The following is an 18,333-nucleotide window of genomic DNA, read 5'->3' as shown; positions in this document are numbered from 1 at the left end:
TGAAACATATGACATGTCTCGTGATAACCAATTTTATAAAATGAGCCTCATCCATCTTATCTAACTAAGAATTTCCAAAGCCATCGGCTGTAGTCAGCACCCATAAGGCTTAAATGAGAAATGCTAACATTGCTAATGAGACACTTTTCCAATGGCAGCTGAAGGACAAATGAGGAAGATTAATTTACATGTAAGTACATTTGCAGAATTAAGTATACCCAAGCTAAAACAGGAAATTCAAACACACACACACACACACACACACACACTCATACAGTGTCTACATATATACATATACACAGTTTGTTGTTCAACCATAAATTAAACACTGTCTATTTAGTCCCTCACATCTAATTTAAGTAGTATCTTTGTTGCCTAAAATTAACTCATAATGTGCCTTCAGTGTCTGAATACTGAAAAAACGTGGCATGCATCTACTGCATCTGCACACTCAGTCCCATCACCACAGAAGTTCACTGCTTCTGTGTTTGTTTCATCTTTGAATCTTACCCTCCTCCTCCGCTGCCTTCTCTGAATGAATGAGGGAAAAGACACATTACTTTGTGGATGACGAGTGAATATGACGAGGACGGTGATGATCTACGTCCATGGGACACACAGACAAGCAAACACAGAATGTGATGTTTTTCTTACCCTTCTTGTCTGAAAAGAAGAAAATGAAAAAATATATATATCAGAAAATTATACAATCTTTAAAGAGTGTATCATAGTTTAACTTTGTAACAGCACAGTATGTATAGCTCAGATATACTGTAAATTGGCTTTATGGGGCACAGCTTGTGAGCTCAAATTAGATGTCATGAAGGTACTTACCAGCAGGGGCTGCTGCCGCCTCATCAGCCTTTGCTGCTGCAATTAAACAACAATTATGTAGATTAATTTTACGTCCTCATTATTTCATAACATACAACACCAGCAGCCCAGCATTTGGTTAGTCATGGCTTCAAGAGTTGAGAGTCAGCAAACTGTTTAAAGAGCCACATCTTGTGATCTGAATTCTCAGGAAACAATAATTAATAACATGACAATAACTTGTTCATCACTCTGTTTAACTGCAACGCTATGAATGTTGTTTTCAGACGGTAGATATTCATTTCGCCAAACAAATCATCATCAGATACACGCTGCAGAAACACATTCTGCATTTCTAAAAAATCTGACAAATTTGTAAATGTACAAAACTGCATAAAATGTACACTTTTAAACAAACAGTTAATAATATAAACACACATTCACAAGTACCTGCACAGGAAAAACTACATTCAAGCAACCTTGCTTTGTTCACCTCTTTTTGATTTCTGTAGGGTTCGCCTCCGGCAAAAGAGAGAATATTGGATTTCAGCAGGGGAATAGTGCACGATTCAAATGAGGCATGGTTTACAGAAACAGCGAGGCTTAGATAATAATACGTTTTTCACAGATCATGAGGAATAATTGGGCTTTAAAAATTCTGAAAGGGGCGGCCTCAAGACAAAAATGGTTTTGATAGGATAAGTACATCAAAGTTCCAGGATCCCAGATCTAGGTTACTTTAGATGCTCAAGGGTGTCTAATGAGATAGCAGATTAGGCATGAGTTTCTGTCTGCCAGAAAAACTAAAGCATACAGCTGCACAGTAATAATTCAGCTTTGGCAGCATTCACATATTTTTCAATAATTTCACAGGTCTGTGCTCTCATTAAGGCAACTGTTTAAATGTTAAAAAGGGTTCAGTGCCTTACTGTGCCAGGGAGGTACAGTTGAAGCAGCCAAGCATATTAAAGGGCTGAGCCACAGAAATGAATGAGAACATCAACTTGACAGTTGCCATCTCAAACCACCAACAACCCACAACTGGCACTGCAGAGTAAGTGTCCCATGGGCCTACTTAACAGTGGGTCTAAGATAGCAAGGCACGGCCTTGGCACAGTGCTTGTGCTCAAGGCACACTATGTATACTGTTGGGGAGGTAACACTTCTATTTTGGATAAGGTTTGTTTTTCAGGCTGCAATCTGTTAATGCCTCTCTCAGCAGTTCCAAGAGGGGATCTGTGACGCACCAGGCCTTAACAGACTTTCTTTAAATTCCTCAGAAGGCGGTCAGTGGATTTAACTGGATCTTTTTCAGGTTGTTCAACAGAGCATTTTCAGACTACAAACCAGCTATCGAGGCCCCTAGGGGTCGTTCAGTAAAAAAAGAATATATTTAGGTCTCATGTAGTAGAAAAAAAATGTTTAGGTGACGTAAAAAACTAAGTGACAATCCATGCAAACACATTATGTGCATGTGCAAATCTGACTGGCCCACCGGATGTAAACCATAATGAGGACAATGGCCAGCAGCCACAACTGGAAAGTATTACAGTACTTAGCATTTTATTTTTTTCTTAAGACATAATTAGTACAGATGCAAAATAAAGTGGAAAAACTCCATGAAGAGAAACTGGAGATTAGACTTGCTAATTGAGATTGTTAAAAAGAATTGCCTACAGTAAATCATATTCCAACACACAACTTTTGTCATCATAGCTATATAATGGCAAAACATCCTATGCTAGCTATACAAAATATACTATGTGTATTTTTTTTTTTTTTTTGTTTGTTTTAGATTGCGCCAGAATCCTGAAGCACTGGAAAGAGGAAGTACAGTGAGATTCTCAGCAACCACTGTGCACTGTCCTCTGTTACTTGAGTAACATTGTTTATGCAGTAAATTCAGCTTCCACAAGGTTACTTCTACTTCTACAGATGATTACATAGAGATTTTATACATGTTATCAGGATCACCCTTCATATCCAATTTATACGCCTTTCACTGCTCAGTATTGCCTATCTCTTCCCATTTAGTAGTTTACAATGTCAACTTGGGTGCTTGGTGAGAGCTTTAGATTTTTTGTTCTGAATGTCCCTGGTGAAAGGCTTTATGCAGATGAATAATGCAAATTACCACACAACAAAACAGCACAGAGATATTATTTTAAGCTGTTCCCATGCACATGCTATGTTAGCAGTGTTAAATAAAATAATAAAACAACTGATTAATCAGAAATAGGATGGCACATGATCTGTAGAAGGCACACAGGACACTTATATCGATCAAAGAACGGCAACAAGGATGAGAGAGGTAAAAGTCAAACATTTCTCAGAGCAGAGCACTCAGACTGCTGTTTAGGAGACAGTTTGTACAGTATGTGTGCTCATTGGTGCAATATGTTAAAGACTGCAAAGTTTGAGTACTTTTAATGTTTGACCTGTGGACACTTCACTGGCCTATGAGGCTCATTGGTTAGACTAAGGTGGCACACTCAGGAATGCAATGATGCATGAAATCAATATTGCATAGCTCAAAGCATCTCCATTCACACACATGTTGGGCTTAAGGGTACCACCATGCCGGCAGTTCTGCAACTGAATTTAAGTATGTTTGTGCTTCGATCTTAATGCTAACACCAACGTCCTCACAATGACATGTTCACCATTTTAGTTTAGCTTTCTAACATTTGGTAGCTGGCACCAAACACAATAGGACAATTAGAATGCCATTAGTTTAACATTTGTTCATAAACTATTTAACAGAGATATACTAAACAAAATCCAATTAAGTATATTTAAAGTGACAAGTATACTAAAAAGTTTAGAAATATTTGGCCCATGCTTTTACTTATACTCAAGTATATTTGATGTATATAGACAGGTATACAGAAATACCCACCCAACAGCACAGTGGCATGAGAATTATTTTATGTTCCGTTAAATTTCAACATTTAAACATGGGGCATTTAAACCCTATTTGGAAATAGGCTTACCTACACAGCTAGAAAAACACACAATACTACAATTAAACTTCAGTATTTGTAGTTAGTAGGATATGTTAAGGTTTATTTGTAGTATACTAAAAGTGCACTTTTGTAATCTAAAAAGTGGGCCAATTTTGTCTCAAGTACTGAAAAATGATACTTACATGTATAATACAAATACCTTGCCAGTGGTATACTTACAAAATGAAGTATACTTGGAAAGTATAATTGAACATCGCTTAAGTATATATGAAGACATAAACTTGTTATTTAAGTGAAATCACAACAAAGGTCGTCTAACGGCACTTCATGTCTGGATCAAACTTTCTGGACATTTATAGATTATCCGTTGACAGATTTCCTGGGATAAAAAGTATTTTTCACAGTTTACATTTAGCTCTTTGGCAGATGCTTTCATCAAAAACATGTTTGGTGTTAATTTTTTTTGTGTATTGTATTTTTATCATCGTGTTTTTTTTTTTGTGTGTGAGTTTTTAGTATTTAATGCTAATACTTTATATTTAAATGCAGGACTTTTGATTGTAACATGATTCATTAACTGTAGTATTCAGTCCATGTGTTCAGCAATTATCTGAACACTGTACACTGTAAACAATAGCTTACTGTATAATCCGAATACATTCACTCAAAACACAAATGTTAAACTCTTGCTTCATTTTCTGGTTATTTTCAGGCAATGTCTGTAACAGATTTTAAGACTATATATCAAGCAGAGGGTGACTGGATAACTGACAAGTTTGACCTTGTGGTGCCGCTGGAGGGAAAGTCAGGGAAAGTCTTTAGAATTGATCCTGTGGGGATATGAACAACAAGATATTTGACATAGTCAAGATAGTCCAGTCTAGACCTGGAACGGCATAGGCTATTCTATTTTATTATTATTATTAATATTATTCATTCATTATTATTACTAAAATTCATTAAAACATTTATTTTTTAAATTGAAATTTTATATGAATTATCATACTTATTGCATTTCTAGAAAAATATCACTGTAGTAATTGTCAGCCAACAAAATAAATGCTTTGGCAAGTTTGTTTAACACTTCTGCAAGCCATGATCTGTTCAGATTTCATGAGTTCCATATGTAACTCATTTTTATTTGAGAAGATAGGCAAATCTACAGCATCTCAATCAGTGAAAGTGTGACGTTCGTACTGTAGCTCCACTTTTTGATTTTGTGTGATAAGATGGGTGTAGTTTTAAATAAAAAAAATGCGAAGTGCAGATTATGAAAAATTTAATTGAAACTTTAATTAAAAATTAAGAATGTTCCTGTAAAATCCATTAGTGACCTGGTTGTTGTTCCTCCATACTTTTTTTCTGTTCCTGCCTCTGTCACAGGCCTTTTGTCATAAAAGCTGTGGGCAGTTTGCTAAGTCACAACCATGGGAACTATGACCCCTGAACCCTGCATGCTCGCGGTAACGCACAGCTGATGAACACAGTGACTCCACTGCTGCTCTCATTAATCTCCACGCTCCATCCTGGCCTATATTTTTCATTCTTCAATCATCTGCTTCCCTGTCTTCCAGGTATCTGTTAAATGGATAATATCTCTCACAGTCTCCTTCTTCCTTTTCACTTAATGCAAATCCCGACTCTCAGCACTTTTTGTCCCATCGTTTCTTTGTCCTATTTTTGATCCACTTTTTTCTTAGGAAAAAAAATGGTTACATGTTAGTAAGATGGAGAGGGAAGAAGTGGGAATGAAAATGCGGAGAGGGAAGACGAATGCGCAAGGTCAACATGAGGTCAAGGATGGCGTGAAGCTTCACATTAAGAGCCTGGGGATTGGTTTCTTCAGTGGGGGAGATGAGATACAGCATGCACTGTTTATATTTAACATGTGAGATGCTTGTTGAAAGAGGATTTTATTGACTGTACTCTGTTTTTGCTGACCCTGTCAAGACTTCCTTTAAATACAAACTTGATGCTCTGTTTATCCATAATTACCGACCGTTTTTATTTCCAAAAGCTTATCACTACTATCATTTCAAACTCTCTAGGACTTTAAAGCCTTGTAACATGACTCCATGACCATGAACTGATTAAGTAAATGTAATAATACCCAAATTGAGATGTGGGGAATCGGATTCTTTGTTAAAATAGACTTGTGCTGGCTTTTGCAGCTCAGTTGGTAGTTGGATTTGTTTCTGACCACAGACGTTGAAAGATGTAAGCAGATTCTTACACTGATTCTTTAAGGCTCTACAATATAAGCGTCCACTAAATTATGTAATGTTCTATATACCCTGTGTTGCTCATGTTTTATTCAAGATTTTGTGCTTGAAGTGGTGCAGTGCTCCAGTCTGAATGTTGCACCAATCAACCAACCACAACGTACAACTTAAAGGGGTCAGAACATTTCAAACTGGACTTAATACAACACTGAGGTGACAAAGGTTCTTGGTTGTTATGATGTGTCTTCTGTCCACAGTGTATATGGGACTACTAATGCCTACGAAACGTAAGCAGTTACATCAAGCTAAATCAGGTAACTATATGTCGGAGTTGCAGTCTTTTTAATTCAAGTGTCATCTTTTTCCCCTTTATAGTAGCTGAAGTAGTAGAAGAGATACCCTCCAAAGTAGCAGTCACACATACATTTGTTGTTGTTTTTTTCCTGCTCACATCCACTTGAAAGGGAATTTGTACTCTGTAGATTTGGTCCCTGAAATATTTTTGCAATTTCTAGTTTCGGTCCCTAAAAAATTTGGCAACTCTAGACAACCTTTATTTCATTTGTAAGACTTAGTACATTGTTCCAAAACCTTCACACACACTGTGAAAAGCAGAAAGGAAATCAGCAACCCTGATCTACATAGACCAAATACGCAGTTAAACTTTTTCAGGACTAGTTAGAAAAATCCTGAATCTTTTCTTTAACTAACCTCTTTGCATAATAACTGATATGGGCCAGTGGACACAGGCTTCAAAACACAAAAATGACATAGTATCACCTTGTTGATCTGATGTTTATGTAGCTTTTTACCACCACATGGTTCTGCCTCAACTCATATTCACTTTGCTTTTAATGCCTGGCACTACCTGTTCAGAATAAAAAAAGTTTTGTTTCAGAAGAGACTGAAACCAGCAAGATTATAGACTAAAATCAGAAGAATTTGAAATACTTCAGAGCTGGGACAATGAGATGCCTCGCGGTGGCCACGCTTGTCTCTGACCAATAGTCTGCAGTGTTTTCACGTCATCTTTTGGTACCACCTCACCTTACTTGGAACCTTGACGGAGTGAATACAAAAAAAGTACCAGGTACTGATGGCAACCTTTTCCCAATGGAAAACCAAAAAAGGCCGGTGGAGTTCAGTCGAATCAAATCAATCCAGTACTGGGGAAAAGTTGCATTACGGTCTTTCATTTCCACTGAGTGCCACAGTAGTCAAGCAACCAACAAATAAAGATAGTATCTGCTTTATTTTATGAAAGGTCAGAGTATGTTAACATTTTCATATCATATCATATATGTTAAGTCTGTCATATCAAATTTTGTAAAATATTCTAACATGCTATAACAGAGGTGGTTTTTGTATCTAATACAAAACAACATTAGAGCAATAATAACAATTTTGGTAAATATTAATAGTTGCCCTAATCATGTCAACAATGTCATTGTTTTATTAATTTTTTTATTATTATTTAAGTGATTACTAAGTCATTTTAGTATGTTTTTAACTGGTCTCACTGATGCATCATTTAATGGTGCTAATCAAAAAATAGATTCTTTAATTGCTCTATTATTGTGTTATGTTATGAGCATATACATCTTTGATGGCATTTTAGTGCAATGTTACAAAAATCCCAAAATATTATTTCCAGATACCAGACTGCAACCTTTCCAGTTTCTGCTATATCTGGACTATTTTGCAAAGCACCTGAAAAATAACATGTTATAATACTGAGAAACGATGAGTAGATTAACTTTGCTGTGCTCATCCTTCACACAGTGTCTCCAACTTTCTCCCCTCCTCTTCCCATTCTGCTTTTGAAGGGTAACCTCTGTGGAATGTGCTTTGTTAATCTCTCTTGACATTTCACTGCCTTCCTTTGCTGCATACGTCTACTGCTTGTTCAGTCAGTTGAGCCAAAAGAGCCAGGCCAAGCCAAACATTTGAATCTTGAAATCTTTCTCTCGCATTGACGAACAAAGCCAAAAAGGGCACAGATTCCTCACATGCATTTGTTCAAATGTGTGTTTTTATGCTAGATGATGAGCAGTTGTCTATTTAAACTCATATAAACACATATACGTCTTATTCTGTTTCAGAGGAATAAACCGCTTTGTTTCTTGTGAAGCTTGATGTCGGAGGACTGCTGAATACATTAAATCACTTAAGCGTGTCTACAACCATAAACTATGGCAACAGCAGACGTGTTAACTAGAGACTGGGGCCAGCACTGCCTCCTCTCTGCCTGAGTGTAATGTAAATTGGCAGTAACATATTCCCATGTGCTCATACTTCATTAATGCAGCCATGTGCCCTTTTACACAGCACCCCACTTGCGCCCCTCGAGTATGAACAAGTGTGTCAGTCACAGGTGAAACTATGCTCATGTTACCATGTATACATGCAGATCCAGCGAGCAGCAGATTACAATTTTAGTAACTTCTTGGCGTCCCACTTTCACTTCACGCTGTCAGAAGTACACAAATGCAATACTTATCTAAACTCCATTACTACTTGTACTCAATTTGAGGCACATGCTCTAAAAATGACACAATTAAATCTGATACTGTTGGTAGCTTAATGTTAAAGTAGACTCCAGATCTGTTCCATATGTACTTTTCACACATCTAAACACTTGATACAATACAAAAACAACTCAGCATGTAAAAGTGGACCCGATTTTACCTACTTTTTGTACTGCCAGGTGGTTAAACCTTAGTAACTGATGTGTGAAACTCAAGCATCTCCTCACCAGACTTTTCATGACCCAAGAAATTACAAGTTACAGACTGAATGCCAACAGAGTGTCTGTCTGAATCGGGTGCAGGTGTGAATTGGGCCTCATTTTTCTGGGGATAGATGAAAGGGCAGCATGATAACCATGATAAATAGAAAAGACAGGTTGTGTCTAAGGCCTCTACCTCTGTTAATCGAGGGGATAATTATTTGCACATGCAAAGTTTCCCTCACACCTCTTAAACCACTTGTCCTCTCTGTCCAATATGTGAACAGCATTGTTCTCAGATGAGTGTCCTTTGTCCTTAACATGGAGGTACACAGCTGATTCAGGTCAGGTCAGCTTGTGTAGCGGCTGTTTAGTTTCTCCAATGTGCAGCTCAGAGGATTCTTCACTGCATTGAAATGCATACACTATATTGCTCACCTTGTGTTTTGGAGTCCAGTCTTTTAGGTGGATGAGTGTTTGTCTGAGTGTGTTAGAGGGTTTGAAGTGGACAGGTATGCAGTGTCTTCTCGGACACTCCAGTCATGTAAGGAATGAGCTTCTGTGGAAGTGGATATGTTTTCCACTCAGTGGTTCAGAGTCCTGATGACTGTAGTGAATGATGTGAGTCAAACAAATACTGGTCAGTGTGGGTGGGTTTTCTGTAAATCTCTAATTTCTAGTCTGCCGTCTGTTTCAGTGATACTGCAAAGGTCTCTTTAGTGACTTCCCCAGTGATTTGTCTGTGAAGGGCTGTACCTCCTGGATCTTGATCTTCACCCAGGTGTCATCCATATATCTTGACCAGTGAGTTGTCGTACCCGGGAAGGTGTTGAGCGCTTTCTTCTCCACTTCTTCTATGTATAAGTTGGCAACAATGTGTGACACTGGGCAACCCATGGTGCAGCCATGTCTTTGTCTGTGAAAGTCACCTCTGTAGTAGGTGTAGGTGGTGTTGAGGGACAGGTCCAGGAGCAAGCAGATTTGTTCTGGGCTGAGGTTGCTTCTGGTGCTGAGGTAGCTGGCTTCTTCCAGTCCTCTCGTTGCAGATGTTAAGGCATCAGTGGTGGGGATGCTCAAAGGATACCATGGTTTCATCAGTATCCAGTTTCAGGCTCCACCAAAGTACCGTTCTCATTCCCTGGGCTTATAATTGTATTTCTTTTAGTAAGTAAGTGTTTTAGCGTCTCATTCTAACATTAAAGATACTGCTTTGTGTATGTATGAGATGCACACGTATGGACACAGAGCTAGCACATAGTATATTAAACCCAAAGTCTTCCTACAGAGGAGAAACAAATTGTTTGATAGATCAACAACAAACTGGACTTTCCCACAAAGACATTCAAGTCCAGCGATCTGATTCTGCTTTAAAACTTTTGACCCATCATCTTTTATCTGTAGTTCCCTGACAAAACTGTGATGTTTCCACAACTACCAAAAATTTCCAACTTTCCACGACTTACAGTCCATTTGTGCATGTTGTTATTGTGCCATTTTGGTGCTGAGATCATAACAATTGCCTGATTGGTTAAAAGGTCAAGCCTCGCTCCAAAAGTTTCAGAAGCGAATACTGCTGCCTTATTGCCAGTGCTGTTCAACGAGGCTGGCTTCACACGAGGCTTTAATAGCACCTCGCAAAGTTGATGTAAGTTACATACTCTAGCCTCAAGTCATTCAAAGTTTAGTTGTTGCCAGATGGAAAGTCAGAAAACTTAAACAAAGAGTTATATTGCAAAGAAAGGGTAGAGCTCTTTCAACTACACAAGAAAGTAACATCTGTGCATCTTAACTGAGTGTACCACATCAAGCCAAAACCATCTCACATGGCTGCCTGTGCTCATACTCTCATACTATAAATGTTTGTTTTCTCCAAGATTATTTTCTGCAAAGACACAGAATTTACTTGGGGATCTTGAAAATGCATAGTGAGGGCCTTTGTTTTGTCAGGCTGAAAAGACATAAAAGAGGATTTTTTTAAGGTGGCCCATAAGCATATATCTTAAAACTGAGCTAAATGCTGGCTTGATGTCATGATGGATTTAGTAGCAAAGTTTAAAGTTGAAGACTGCAGATCTTTGTCTCTACTGTACATTGAACTCAACCAGTCAGGGCACTGCTCCTTTAAGAAAAGCTTTGCTTCTCACTGATGTTTGAAGAAATTCACTCTCATTTATACACACTCATTTATTTACCACTGCAATTCAGCAGGGCATCCGCCGGTGCATTAAACTCACCTTAATCCAACAATAAAAGAAACAAATTTTATTGTTATACCTCATGATCAAACACGACCAACCACTGCTACAGTATTTAAAACCACACTGGAAGATGTTATAATATATCTATTAAATTATACATCAAAATGGGAATATTGGAAGTAAAGTAAAAGCAGAACATTAGCATTCAAACAAACTATTTAGAACCCTGAGTGTGTGGATGAGTATCACTGTCTATTAATGGCACTTGGTTGGCATCCATGTTAGAGGCAAAGCATGACTGATGGAGTTTCACCATTTTATGATGAGGATGGAGAGAGATGCTGTCAGCAGAATTGGGGTACACTTAAGCCTCTGCCCTTCCTAAGCTTCTGCCCACAGTCATTTGCCAATTTTATTTGACAGTTCTGATGATCAAACTTAGATGTTGCATCTAGTGAATAGCGCATCACCTTCCTGATATAAACAACGGCTGTATGTGCAGATTAGCAAAAAAAGGGCATATTCCAGTAACTCGAGTGTAAGGCAACATTGCAACTGTTATATCAAAGTAATAAAGCACCCTTTGCGTTGCCTGTTCAAGGCAGGCTTGCTGTGTAAAATGTACCATACTGGAGGTCAGAGGTGAAATGATTTTCACCCAGTGTATGTGTAAAAGAAAACTTGAAGTAGCATCAGGGTGTTGGGAGTAAGGAGTGCAAACATTTTGGTGACATAATATTGTGAGAGCTAGGGTTGTTTCTCCTGGGAGACTCCCCAACGTTCACTGGAGAGAAAACAACATTAATGACATAATTAATATAAATGAATAATTAACAATACCTAATTAAGCTGCGTGTGAAAACGAAAATGTTCCAGTCAGATAGCCCAGAGATTGCCCAAATTCTATCATAGTACAACGTTTAGTTGTGATCTCTGCTGTTTTGTGTCATGACTCCAGCACACTCTACACAGGTACCACCACCCCGAGTTTCTTGTTTCTTCTTCCTTGTGAGAACACATCTGACTCACAAAATATCCCATTGTTCACTTAATTTAATTGAAAGCATGTAAAATATTAGTTATAGGGACTTTAACTAGGTCCCTGTCTTACTCAAACTCTAAGTTAACGCAGTTACTTCTTCCTGATCCAGAGCTGCTTATCATAGTCGTCTGATTTTCTGTTTGTCCTCCAGCTTCTCATCAACTATATGTTGCTGCATGAAGCCGAATCTGTGACCATAATTCTTTATGCTCATGTTATAATAAACGTGCATCAACTGTGTTTGAGTCCAAATCACATCTTAAATGTGCCACACACAAAGACATATATGTGACGCACATTATACGTCACTTCAGATGTCACGTTTTATGTCACGCCTCTAATACAAGGGTGCCAATACCTGTGTAAAATGAATACTTGTATGCCTTTAGGGCATCTTTTTTAGTTCAGTGTAAATAGGCAATAGCTTCTTAAAGCAGGGTCCACCTTCTCACCACTGATGACATCAGTGAGTTTCTATATAAAACTGGTTAATCAGAGCACCAGGCTGCTCTCACCTGAGTGTAGCTTTCTGAGAAATCCATCCAAGTGCACAGAAAAAATCGGAAGAGTTTTGTTTTCAGCATGTTTTAATCAGTTGGATTAGGTCAATTTTAATCTTAGTCTGATGCATTTAACCTGTAAATTAAATTGTTAGTGCGCTTGTTACGTATTTTCCATGGTGGATATGAGCTGACCATGAAAAGAAAAGGGGAGACATTTGCATAGTTGAATGACCTACTTTTAGATTCTGCCTGCTGAGCCTCAGCTAGCAGGGAAAAAAATTGAATATTTTTAATATTTAAAGGATTTTTTGTTATGAACATAAGAACCTGTGAGACGCTTCAAATAAACATTACAAGATAATTGTGTAACCTTTTTCTTCAGCCTGTCTACGCTTGCCAGGGTTGACAGTTTTTGCTGATAACTGATTATAAATGATTATATTTGTTAATTGGCTCAGGTGATTAATCAAGGAAGAGAAAATAAACTGGCAGCTGTTTTGATTGAAAAAGATCACAAGGTAAATTCTCACACAGACTAGAAATGAGAAAAAGTGTATGTAAGTGTATTGGTTTGAAGTACTGTAGCATGCAATAGAAAAACGTCAAGTACATCAAAGCATCGTGCAGATTTGCCAATACTGAAAAACATTGTTGCACCACAAATCTTCCAAGTTCTGATGTTGTTGCTGTGATCCAAGATCTCTGTTTCTGATTTCTGTCGGCATGATTGTACTGCCATATTTGTAACTGAAATATTTAATGACCATTTTGCTTTGTTTCATAATTAAAGTAGGAGCACAATCCAACATTTATGTGATCATATGCCATTCTTCCCTTTTTCTTCTGTTTCATCTCGGCAACGTGCACTGAGCTCTACGGAGACCTTTTATGCAAAGAAAAAGGTCACTAATAATGTTTCTCCTACAAGTTGATAAACCTTTAAAGATGCTGACATTCCTGTGTTATTTAATTTATATGCACACTCTAACGGTCATGCATAAAGTTGGTTGTGGTTGAGGACTGAGGAATTGGATCTGCACGCCTCTGGAGGGAATGTGAGAGATGGGGTGCCTGAATATACCATTGGGTTAAACTGTAATGTTGATGATAAGAATTATGACTTGTTTGGATTCCACCAGTGATGTCTTACTCCCCGTCCTCCCCCTCCTGTCCCCCTGTCTCCCTGCCACACGTGACGATGAAGATTTGTGGATCAAAAAGGGAGGAGAAACGCAAGGATTTGGTAATAGGGTAGGAAGAGGAATTAAAGGGGTGTGAAACTGAAGATTAGATTTTACAGCTCTGCTGTAAACTTTCCCGAAGATTTGAATGAATTGTTATTATATGAATAAAGCTGTCTCAACACAAGAAAACAATTGTGTAATCCAAGTCTAATTTAAGGGTGAAGAATCTGTGGTGTTCAGTAAACAAAGGCAGCTTTAAATACCGTATTAAGCTGTCATCCACTTCAGCTTTCCATTCATTTCCTTTTGTCTTCCAGCTCGCATCAACACAGCCTGAGCTCCAAATAGACCAAGGGCTCTCACAAATCACAGAGGAAGCTTTTAGAATAAGGGATAAATTCTGTGTGTGCATTCTCTGCACAACACACCGCTGGTGCTGTGATTAGAGAGTCTTTGTTAATGATATATCAGGGCTAAGTTAACTTTTCACTCTCTGTGGGTCCTCATGGCACAGTCACTTGACTCTGCATCTGTCTGTAATCCATCAAGCAGTGGGTGCATACCTATGGGAACTTGATGATTGCGTTGGTATGAAGTAATGGTACACTGGCCAGTTGTCAGACGTGCAGTTTGTGGGGGGATTAGAGGATGTTACCCCCTTCTACCCTGGAGCCTATAAGGATGACGGGGGATTTAACCTTCCATTGAACAACTGCTACTCTGCAAAAACAAGTAGATAGACTTAGAGATGCCCAGTATGCAACGGCGAGTTACAAAAATAGACTTCAAGAATGGATTAGCCCAAACTCATTCTCAGACTTCAGATAGACATCTGAGTTCAACTGATGCACAAAGCTGTCCACTTGTTGAACAACTTCATTAGGACTAATGTGCTATGAATTCTGGTCCAGCAGAAAATATTTAGCATTCTGAATATTTCAACGTTGACAGGGACACTTTCTATGGTAAAATCAGTAAATAATATAACAATACCACAAACTTCCAGCTGTATAAAATGTCAGCGCCCTGCAAACCTGTAACAGAGCTGAGATGCTGTGTGTGGTTTCTCATTGTGGCTGTCAGCTGGGCTCATGATAATTTATTTTGGGCAAATAAAAAAGGACAGATGATTTATTCAGGTTACTAGAGTCTTTTTTCTCAACACACATTTCTTATTAGTTGCTCCACAACATCGTTATAGAGATACTTAAATTATGCACCTTTCAAACATTTTTCACCTTGTTTGTCATCTGATGTGACGTTGGTTACTATGGAAACATGGGGTAACTAGCTCAGAGTTAATCCTGGACACGACAGAACTAATGACACCTTAAGCACTGGATGCTTCTGGACATTTTTGGCTACAGTTTTCACTGTGAAGTCAATAATGTTCTGCTTGGGCGAACAGAACTGCATGTTTAGCAACATTTTCTCAGCCAAGAATTAATAGCAATTAGTTGTTATTAAGATAGTCAAGATCTAATTATGTCCAACGAATCAACTGAGATCTGAAGTCTAACTGTTAGTTTGATCTTAACCAAATACCATGTCCTAAGAGTGGAGAGAGCTGGCTCCAGTTGATGGCCTCTGGCAGTATTAGTAGTAATTACAAATTTGGTTCATATTTCTGCACATGCAAACCCTGGCACCCTACAACCTTTAACAGTGGTGGTCTAATTATTCTGTTATTATGACGAGCCCAGTCATTCATCAGACAATAAGTAGTTGTTGTGAAGAACAATATTCCAGTCAGGTTGTTGTTATTTTTTTATAGGTCAACTAGGGGCTAACCATGTGAGCCCATCCCTTCCCAGAGGCCACAGCCACCACTCCTGCATTTGAAAATTATTCTTGTGGCTGTTTATTAGGATGCGTGCTTCTTTCAGATCCCTACGGCTTCTTTAGTCCCAAGTGGCTTTAACCGCGGAGAGAGCGTGAAACTACAGAGGGAGTCACATGTGCTGTAACCAGCTGATCGACAGGGGCAGAGGGACTCCAAAGCTGAGCAAGTGTGATGAAGTTCAAGAGAGGGGCAGGACTTAGGATGGGCAGAAACACAAGAACAAAAAGAGCCTCAGAGAAGGTACTAATGTGGTGTTGGGAATATGATATAGATTATGTCAGAACACTGGATTGGTGATACGTCTGTATAATATAATGTAAAGCTGGGATGGAATTACTGCATGATGGAGAATAAAAAGAGAAAGAATAAATACTGCTCTACATTTTCATTTTGATTAAATTCTTTCATGAATATAGTTTGTCATGTCAGATTTTTACGTGTGACATGTATCTCCAAATATGGACTTTCAAGGAACCAACGTGGACATGTTTTGTTTTCAGCAAAATATAATAATTTTATCAGGTAAAGTTTTATAAGCAAAATAGATCACCGAACATATACATGTTGGCCTGAGAAGTGGATGCCAGCAGAGGCAGTGGTGTAACAGAATGCAGTAGGCAATCAGGGTCAGATAGATTAGTTGTTTGAGGTGCAGACGTACGACCTAAAGTAGTTACACCTGACTTGGCAGAGGTTCCTCTAACAAATCATCTCGCTCATCTCTCCACTTTAATCTCCTCCTTTTCCTTTCTCCTTTACCGTATGCAAGCTTTCGTTTCTCACTTTTCAAGGTTTCAAGATACTGATTTATGTTCCTCTGAGGCTGTTGACAAAAGCAGCAAAGGATTTTTTGACATCCCAACCTACTGTACGGTACTACAGCCTGTTCAGTTTAACACATGTCACACACACAAAGTCAGTTAATGTTTAAGTTCTGAGGTTGATAATTGGTATGCTCCAGATATGCAGGTTTTACACTCCTGGTATCACATGCATGCAGATTATGGTGCAATGACAGTCCTACAGAATAAGAGCTCACAAGATAGGATTGATTACTTATTATTATCAGTCACTCCTTTTTCCAGCATATCTGAACATTTGCTTCCATTGTTTTTTACTCATTTAAGTGTGTCGTATTCTAACAAAAACACAGATAAAATGCAACATTTAAAATCAAAACAGTTTATATGTCTTATATGTTATCACAGCAAAGTCTCTAATCATAAAAGACAGATATGAAGTTCAATGGCAGCTCAATAACATTGCCAGTGAAATAAATCACTGAAGGTGAGTTTATGAAAACATGAGCTTGTTAATAAATTCTGCACTGACGAGTGTGAGATTTCTTTTTTTGTGGGAAATTGTAGAAATGATCAAAGAAGCGCCTTCGTATTACATCTGTTACTTTATTACCAGTAGACTAAACCAATGAAACTCCTAACGATGTTGTGAAAATCAAGCTGTGATGCGTCAGAATACAGTGACGCAGTATTTTCGAGAATGGGTTAAAGCTATGGCTTAAAAAATGTTTCACACATATACGAAGATTTTGCAGTTTCATCAGCTTCCACTTTTGTTTTTGATCTGTACATTTTCTATTATAACTCCACAGATTGGGCCATCTTACCTGGCTTCTTGGGCTCAGGCATGTCTGTGTCTGTTTATAGTTAGTCCTCTGAAAGCGTCTTCCTCAGTTCTTGTATGTGGATCTGCCTTGAATTTCTTTTCTTCATCCCTTTTTATCACCTCAGCAGCGCCCCTCAAACACACGCATGCACTCAGTATCACTGCCAGTCACTTCATCCGACTCCCAACAAGGAACAAGGAAGGAAGAGAGTGACAGAATGGCTGTTACTTGAAACCTTGGCAGGAGCTGCAGAGCTTTGAGGAGGAGATGGAAGACACCATGAGGGGTAAAAGCAGCTCAGAGTCATAAAGAAAAGTGCAGCCCTCAGGAAAACTCGCCATCTGATTAACTCATTGGGCCCAGGAGACCGAACATTAATGAACTAACTGATGTTAATCAGCGCTGACTGACAATTTGACTGAGTGATGGCCAATGTTTATCTCCAGCTTAAAACATGCTTGTTAGGGGAATGACTTAAAGATGATCAGGAGTTAAGGTGGTTAAAGAAGGAGAAGGGTTATATATTTTTCCTTTTTGCTAAGTTGGGGATGACCTAATAATTTTGAGATGGCACGGTTTAAAAAAAACAAAACAAAAAAAACAGAAAGAACTGATACATCAAATGGTCAGAAACATTTTGTGCACCATATGTACATCCCAGTCCCCATAGAAAAGACGTTGCTATGCAACTAAACTGCAAATGTGATTATGGATTTCTGTGGAAAGAAGTGCACTAGATAAATTAAATACTTACTGCATACTTTCTATGAACTATGACCTATTTATGAACAGAAAGCAAGCGGACAGACCTGAGTTTAACTCCAGAGTCTCATATGTAGCTAAGTTTAGGCAATATTAAAACAATCACTTTGTGCATTGTGTGTGAAGTAAATTTTAAAAATCATCTTTCCCTAACTTTAACCAAGTGATGTGACTATCTAAACATGATAATACTTTATTCATACATAATGGATGGAATAGGTGTTGAAAGAAATATGTCCAATGAGAGCAGATTGAACCATATCCTTGTGCTAAGTCTGGTTGCAATTATATTCCCTATCAAAAGAGATTTGATAGGCAACTGCAATTGCACTTTAATTATATAGAAACACATCTTTGGGGTCACAGGCCTCATATGCAGACAATAATCATATCTCTGTAACAGTGTCTTTATTTTTTTGTTTCTAGGGCAAACCACGAATGGGTT

At 38.2% G+C, this 18,333-nt stretch overlaps 1 protein-coding gene across 5 annotated transcripts in view; it reads right to left on the bottom strand.

Moving 5' to 3' along the window:
* mybpc2a (myosin binding protein Ca) overlaps positions 1 to 17,281 on the bottom strand; it is a 47,555-nt gene extending 30,274 nt beyond the window's left edge. For 2 of the 5 annotated variants that reach the window (XM_026356801.2, XM_026356889.2), the window contains exons 1-4: positions 17,127 to 17,281; positions 835 to 870; positions 655 to 663; positions 511 to 531 (exon numbers count right to left, since the gene is read on the bottom strand). In XM_026356801.2, the coding sequence (XP_026212586.1) occupies positions 511 to 531; positions 655 to 663; positions 835 to 870; positions 17,127 to 17,148 (88 nt within the window). In that variant the 5' untranslated portion in view covers positions 17,149 to 17,281. The remainder of the gene's footprint in view (positions 1 to 510; positions 532 to 654; positions 664 to 834; positions 871 to 17,126) is intronic. The other 3 variants (XM_026356974.2, XM_026357032.2, XM_026357117.2) reach the window with 3 other exon arrangements.
* Between the last annotated feature and the right edge of the window lie 1,052 nt (positions 17,282 to 18,333).

Source organism: Anabas testudineus, chromosome 8, assembly GCF_900324465.2.
Source record: "Anabas testudineus chromosome 8, fAnaTes1.2, whole genome shotgun sequence".
In the NCBI taxonomy this organism is placed as follows: domain Eukaryota; kingdom Metazoa; phylum Chordata; class Actinopteri; order Anabantiformes; family Anabantidae; genus Anabas; species Anabas testudineus.
This window is presented reverse-complemented; position numbering and strand designations above follow the sequence as displayed.